This window comes from Andrena cerasifolii, chromosome 2 (assembly GCF_050908995.1).
Source record: "Andrena cerasifolii isolate SP2316 chromosome 2, iyAndCera1_principal, whole genome shotgun sequence".
NCBI lineage: Eukaryota > Metazoa > Arthropoda > Insecta > Hymenoptera > Andrenidae > Andrena > Andrena cerasifolii.
The window spans coordinates 12,407,130-12,415,005 of record NC_135119.1 but is presented as its reverse complement, the minus strand read 5'-3'; the positions used below and the strand labels follow the sequence as shown (position 1 = coordinate 12,415,005).

Sequence of the window (7,876 nt, the reverse complement as noted above, 5' to 3'; positions counted from 1 at the left end):
TAAACGATCAGAGCATTTATGACAGGGAAGCGTAGAAATACATTCTATAGTTTCATAATGGAAGCGTGAGCAGAGAGCAGAGTTATGTTTACTACTTACAATTAGATGACCAGCGATAGAGGCGTCGAGAACGAAATATTAATTTTTCTTCGCTATTATCGCTGTTTTCATCGTTGATACATACCACAACAGATTTATTTTAGAGAAGTTATGAGATGAAATAGCCGTTAAATTAAATACAACACAATGTTTACGTTCATTACGTAGACTGTTTCCGATCTACCATTTTACGGAACTTGAAGTAAGTAGTTTTAAGTGGTAAGGATAACAACAGCTGACAGCTGTACCTCGCTTTTTGCACTCCTCTACTGTTATGTGTGCTATATAAGTTCCAACTATGTATCCTTTAGCTTTTTTCTTTCTCTTTCTCGTTTTCTTATATATTTTTTTTTGCAATGTCCACTGTGCAGTAAATAATTATTATAATAATAATTCTTCTGTAGAATCACTCATGTGTAAATGGTTCGTCTTTGCGAAATCTTAAACGACTGAAACTGTACTATTATCGCAGCTCCACTATAAACCCGCCAAAAAACGATGAGCTTTTATTGGCGTCTGATCGACGTTCTTACAGTTCCTATCGCAGCTCCAAGATAAACGTACCCTAACGGAAATTGGTTGAGTCAAGGGTAGTATAGTTTGAATAGTTTCCAGATTTCTAGGTCACCTCTAGTTCTTAGGAAATGAAATGTTTTACGGCAATATCGAGATGAAGGAAATAGTCTTTAAAACTAATGGACATACCTCTGTAGAACATGGAAGTTTAAGTAATCATAACACCGTAGTCTAGTATTTCATAACCCTCTAAAGTCTAGACATTGAGAATCCATCGTGAGATGTTAAATAGATCTATTTCTGGATGGATATTCTCAGTTTTGTTCGTTAATACTCGACATGCATCGGTAATGCATTCAGCCCGCAGAGCCTTTCAAATCATCCAGCATTTGATTTATGCACCCAGACATAATATCTCCCTATTACGATCTAACCGCACCGAAGGCGCCGAACGAGAGAGCAGCATACACGCTCCAATCCCGTCTAAACCGTATCACTCGCGAGCCTTTCGTGGGGTTAGATAACACACGCGCTGGGAATTCGCTGGGACTTTTGGTTCCATTTCAATGTTACGGATTGCCGGTCTCCGAGTAAAAGCGTTCGGCGTCCACGCGTACGGGCACTCCGATCTGTTCCTGGTACACGGGCACATTGTGAATGCGGAGATCGTGACTGTGTTACTATCGATCCCTAGGATCGTGGCTGAATAGAAGGTGCACGGACAATGACGTAACGAGCGGGCGATTGCAGAATAACGAGACCAGATTCTCGATCAAATGTAGCGCAACCGGATGAATGTTCCTGGTCGGCTGTGTCTTCCGAGTATGAGGCCGAAACAAAAACCTACCGCAGCACTTCCCGTATTCCACAGCCCGGTTCCTCGCCTCATTTTCAAATCGGGCGCATTCTAAATCGTCGTAACTGAATTCCCTCTTATTCTCTGCTTGATGGCGCGGTGAAGCAGAATGCCACGAATTCCTTTCGCCTGGGAGCATCATTGGGGTGGTCTGAACTGAACATCAGTTTGCCAAGTAGTTTGTTGTCCCACCGAGGGATTTACTCGATTCGAACAAAGTGCAAGTGTTCTGTTTCGGTTGAAGGGTAAGGATGGAGTACGTCGATTTCGGAGACATTTTTCAGGGACTCGGCAGAAGAGATGTTCGACTGTAGAGAGTGATATTTCTTTAGTGGGTAAATATCATGTAGGAAATGAAAACGTTGGGTTTTTTTGTTGCTGGTCCAACTGCTTTGCAGTTATCTTGCACACCAATTAGCCCGCCCGAAAGGGAAGCTTACGTGGACCGGTGCAAGCGACGCAATTTCGTTCGAAGGAAAGAAACAAAAATTGTTTTCATGTAATTCAATAGTTTTGCAATAAATGCTTCGTTATAGATTTTTCATTTTATTTACCATTTTCTCAAAAAAAATTCTTAAATATAGCTACTTTTGTTTGGCTCCAAAGTGGTGTAACCCCTTAAAGTCACCCCCGAATGTTCCTCCAGGCACTTTCCACAGATAAATCTCTGCCATCTTCAACCTCAGGCGCATTTACTCGCCACTCTTCTGAAACACGTATAACATAATAACGAATGGAAGAGAGTAGATTTTCCCGGTTCATTAATACGACGCATGGTCGATGGAATTCCCGGAGTTCCCAGCAGTTTCCAAGCAGACCTGTTCTCTAAAAGTGGCAGGTGACCCCTCCGAGAGGCACTAGGAAAAATAGCGAACGAGTCGGGAAAATCCAATTAGCGTCTTGGCGGCACCGCGAGATATCGGGCCAGCGGAACAAGCGCGCTTATGTAAATGGCCGGAAGATGAAGAACGTCGCTGGTAGCGGGCCCAAGATTGAACTGGGTTTCCGGGCGCGCGTAATTCGACGCACATTCAAGGAGCCCGACCTAATTGCGCAACGTTTAGCCGTTGCCAAGTTAATGGAAAGCAATTACAGCCGATCGAATATACTATCGGCCGGGGTAAATCATAGCTGTCTCCAGGAGCGGAGGAAAAAGGATCGACTCGACCACGGATCGTACGCCGTGTTGGTTTTAATTTCACGTCCTACGCGTGCACGTGACTGGCCAGTCCCCGTTTCATGCACCGTGGAAGCTCCGTGCGTGCACACGCCCGCGAAAAACACTTTCTTCGAGGATTTCTCTGCATGCCCGATGTACGTACGGGCGTATACGGCTATTAAGTTGGGAACAAAAAGACACTTAAGTGCGTATATACAGAAAGGCTTCAGAGGGAAAAGTTCTTTCACGCCGTCGCGGTATGACGGTTGAAACACAGCCGATGTTACTGCAGGGAGAGGGCGGAAGGAGTGGGTTTGATCGATGGAAATGGGATTGCAGCCTTCATAGCCAAAATGGACCTAAAGTTACAGCAGGCATGGCAGAGTTATCAAATTCCGTGCTATTTTATTAATTAGCATAGACAGTTCTGTGATTGACGCGAATACTTGATCAACTGTCCAGTTCACTTATAGTCACTCGTTCCAAAGTTAATGCGTCATCGCTGGTGACTTTTGGCTACAGTTTAACACGGTGAAACGTGATCGCGCCTTCACAATAACGAAATCACTCTCCGCGAACCAAATGATCTCTGGTTAAAAGCTATTCCTCCAGTCATCGTTGGAATAGTACGCGAATGATCTACATAGTTTGTCTCGGTGGCAGTGTAATGATCAACGCGGGGCACAGCATGCGGCGCCTTGGATCTCACGAAATAGATTTCCTCGTAGCTGACAATAGCCCTGATTCGCTCACAACCGAAGACAGGTAAGGTCGTAGGTCAGTGGAGCTTGGTCACAGTTACATAATTCCTTCGTTAATCGGTTGACCAACTTACCTATAATCTCCTTCTCTATTCAAACTCGTCAAGTCTGTACATGCACGTTCCGTAGTAATGGTTAGGTACTAGCGAGTCATTGTTCACCGTGCAAAGAGTACGAAAGAGAATATGACAGAAATCGTTGTCATTTTTATGGCTATTCGTTGCGCTAATGATCCATGATAAAACCATTGGCACTCGCGTAATGGGTAACAGGAGGTGTTACACCGCCATTAAATTATCATTCGTAACAGGTACTCAGCTGCAATTACGTTGATTAAAGAGCGAGAAATGCTAATAGTGATTAAACGGATTGTGAAAAGCTTATTGGCCAACGTTCGGTCTTAGAAATCGAATGGGATTCCGGTCCTAAACCAGCAAATTAAATAAAAAGTCACTATTCCCCTCGCATAATTCTATCAAAATATATATGATCCCGTTGAGTGCCTGAAAATTATTCACGTTTACGTGAGACCGTCGTAGATCGTTGATTAATTAGGGCGAGATCCAGAACGAAACCAAGTGCTATCGACAGGATGTCGCATCATTAAGGTCGCAAGAAATTACACTGTAGCTTCCGCATTGTGAGTTACCTCGTTACACCGGTCCTCTAAATTTTAATTGAATATCAAGGGGACGGTCACATTAATCACGTTGCCCACAGTGTTATCGGGCCGACGCGCTATCTTCGACAGCATCTGTTCCGAGAGGCTAACAAAAACGTTGAATAACGTCGAGTCTATAAATCCAGTAAGAAACACTTTCTAACGGAACGGTTGCGTTGAAACGGTAACAGTGTTCCCAATCACCCTGCAATCGGTAATTAATAACGCTAATTAACAACGATTGGCTTCGACGTGACTCGAGATTACATAAAATCGAAGTAACGTGATCGTTGTGCATAGAATATGCTCTTGGACTGGCCTGCAAGCTTATATCGCGATAAGTAAATTAAAAATTCAAACAATTCAAACGAAGATTCTAAAACAGCTTATAAGCTACCCCAACGAAAGCTATACTTAAACTACACGGAAATTTCGCGCTCAAATATTGTTCCTCGTTTCAGTTTTCTTCGTCCCGTTCCTATTTCTTCGCGCGATCCCGTGGGAAATTAACCGAGATAGACGGACGTATTCAATCGACGCAGAGTCACCAACTCGCAGTGGCAGTTCGTCGATTTATAATGTTGTGTACCAGGAAATTAGGCTCTCGTTCAAAACACAAAGTTTATTCAACAGCAAATATTCTAAATTCTGATACATGGAGGTTTACAGTGAATACAAATATACGAGCTCTAACTGCTTGAACGCTCTGTGACTAACTGCCGCAAAAATTCAACTGCCACCAGGGTCCTACCGGCAGGCAGCCCTTGCGGAAAACCGAAACAACGCTTCGCGCCCCCATCGGTTCGCCTTGGGTGAGGGTACCGAAGGTCGAAGTTAGTCCCACGTTTTTTAATGGCTATCTCAAGAAAGACAGGGTGAAGTATTGGAAAGTGTGCTTGTTGACGGAAGCCAGACGGATCTTCAGCAATAAATTCGTCTCGCGTTCGCGGAAAGACCGTGGTCGCCAGTTACATATTTGGCTTATCTTCATAGGAGAAATAAGAGACACAGAATAATACTAAATCGTCAGACTTCCTAAAGATGTGGAGCAGAAGGTTTCGATTATTTTGTCTTGTTAGGTGATGCCGAATAATATGTGGAAGAGTGAGTGGGGAAACGTAAAGGGAGAAGTATACTGTCCTCCTTAGTTAAAATGTCCAATCCAGCTTTTTTCCATTTTTCAAAAAATATTGAAATATTTAAAGCACCACACGTTTTTTACCTTTTAAGTAAAGTTAGAAAGCCCTGCGTGCTTTGCAGAGATCTAGAAACAGTCTAATACATTTATTTTTTACAAGCACGGCACAAAGACAGTGGTAAAACTTCAGTTTCCTCGGATGTTTCGACATGCTAGATAGGACATTTTAACTAAAGAGGGCAGTATGTGTGACGGCGCAGAAGAAGACTGTGTAAGTAAACGTTATGATACATTGGTATTGTAGCAGAAAGAGAGCCTGAATCGAACCCGGAAATTCAAAAAATTCTGAGACTTTGTGAATATGTAGGGGATTTCCGCCTGATTACAGCGCAAGTTATGTTTGCTGCCCAAATTCACTCTAAGTAGGTGAAATTGACCCCTTAAATTCCGGCTATCTTCCGATTTTGTATTATAACTCGCGAACTATAAGAACTGTAAGTTACCAAATGATAGTCCTAATTAAAAGAAGTAACTTTTATCTTGAAACTTTTTTTCCATCTCTTACAGATTGCGAGTTACAAAATAAAATCGGAAAGTAGCCGAATTTTCAGGGGTTAATTTCAACCCCTTAGAGTGAATTTGGGCAGCAAACAAAAATTGCGTTGTGATCAGGAGGAAATCCCCTACATATTCACAAAGTTTCAAATTTTTTGGAATTTTCGGGTTCGGGATCTTCCCTTGTAAGCTACCCAGAGCTGACGATGACTCTTCTTCTCCAAGTGAACATACTCTAAACGCAACTCAACTAACGGAGCGTCATCTATCTTCCGAAACCTGCACGACGGGCAGTTTCGATTCTCATTTTTTTTCGGTTCTCAGTTATAATTCAATAAAATGATAACTTCGCATACGTGCGGTGTATCTTGTGTACCGCTATCAACCTCACAGGTTTTCTTCTTGTGAACGCGACAATAGATTACGGTGTCGTCGCGCACGGTGGGTTGGCACGCATATCACAGGCATTTATTGCTGAATTATAGAAGAGATTATCTCCACATGACAGTACAATTTTTTGATCGCCGTTCCACTGATAGTAATGTTTACAATCGCCTTTAATAGGGGAATTGCATATTTGGCTGTCCTTGCAATCCGCTGGTCTAGTCGGCGTGTTAGTACTCCCATCTGTACTTGTACCTGATGGTGTATTTGTACATAGTGGTGTACTTGTACCTGGTGTTGTAGCCGTGTTCTCAGTCGGAACTGTTACTTGCGGTGTACTTGTCCCTGGTGTTGTATCCGTGTTATCAGTCGGAACTGTTACTGGTGGTGTACTTGTCCCTGGTGTTGTATCCGTGTTATCAGTCGGAACTGTTACTTGCGGTGTACTTGTCCCTGGTGTTGTAGCCGTGTTATCAGTCGGAACTGTTACTGGTGGTGTACTTGTCCCTGGTGTTGTATCCGTGTTATCAGTCGGAACTGTTACTTGCGGTGTACTTGTCCCTGGTGTTGTAGCCGTGTTATCAGTCGGAACTGTTACTGGTGGTGTACTGGCCCCTGGTGTTGTAGTTGGATTATCGCAAGGTGCATTCGGCGACCAAAGGCACAATTCCAGTGTCGGGTTGAAGTAAGTTTGCTTATCGGCTATTTTTGGGCAGTACGTTAAACGTGGTATTGTCAAAAAGCACTGATAATATCGGGTGCAATCTGTCTCGTCGGGAATTCTGGCATTGGGGCGCCATATAGAGCATTTTGGTGCCGTTCCGGATACAACGTTCGCCACCGTCGTCATGCCGACGAGTGCCAGTAAATATATTACTGAAATTCGTAAAAGAAAAGCGTTACAATGCGAATGTACGTGTTACTGATTTCGACTTTTCTAAGGGACCATCGATTAACTGCAAAGATATGTTTGAACTGCTACTTATGGTCAATTAAATTCTGGACGAACACTTATTCTTCAATTTTCTCTCATCTATCAGAGTTTCTTTACTAACAACAATTTCAAATTTTCAACATACTTACACTTCATAATGTAGAACACGGAATTACTGACATTAATGGGTCTCCCACGCTACTGTCGTTTATTTCACGGCCAACTGTGTCTTTCAAGCACACAAGACTGTTTTTATACTATGCGAAATGTTATCACCAATTAATCATACGAATTATCGCACTTTAGTTAGGCTGTTTGATGTTGAAGATTATCTTCTACGATGCCGAATGCTTTGTATCCTATCGCATTGTTAGTTAGGTTCTACACGAGTATATAGAGTTCGAAATACTTGTCGGCAGCGAAAGATGTCGACTGTGGAAATTTAAGCAGCTCTTTCTTTTATTAAGGAGCGATATCTTACTGATAATTTATGTAGATATATTCATATATTCATTCATTCCACATCACTCCCGAGAAACTGGATAGTTCTAGATCGTTGTAACTCTGTCTAGTTCCTACCACGATAATAAATAATAATTATTTGACCGAAAGAATACGTTTTACTATTTTAAGTCTTGTCATCGCGAGGGGAACAACTTCAGTATTAGTAGTTTCTCAGAACGTGTACCAGCAAAAAATAACCATTCGTTCTTTCGTTTAAGTAGCATCGCTATTAAATTATCGATCATACAACAGAATTTTGTCAGTAGCAATTATCGCATTTTTTCCAGCAGTTTTTACTCTTTCAATCTA

General features: G+C 42.4%; 1 protein-coding gene across 2 annotated transcripts; it reads right to left on the bottom strand.

The window, feature by feature from the left end:
* Positions 1-4,659: 4,659 nt before the first annotated feature.
* LOC143378825 (uncharacterized) lies at positions 4,660-7,290 on the bottom strand. Of its 2 annotated transcripts, XM_076830837.1 has the most exons (3): positions 7,213-7,290; positions 6,421-7,005; positions 4,660-6,384 (listed from the first exon to the last, which is right to left on the bottom strand). In XM_076830837.1, the coding sequence occupies exons 1-3, from the start codon at positions 7,217-7,219 to the stop codon at positions 6,167-6,169; spliced, it is 810 nt and encodes a 269-aa protein (XP_076686952.1). In that variant the 5' UTR covers positions 7,220-7,290; the 3' UTR covers positions 4,660-6,166. The 2 variants fall into 2 exon arrangements, with proteins under 2 accessions (XP_076686952.1, XP_076686951.1); XM_076830836.1 differs by having other exon boundaries at positions 4,660-7,005.
* Positions 7,291-7,876: the final 586 nt, after the last annotated feature.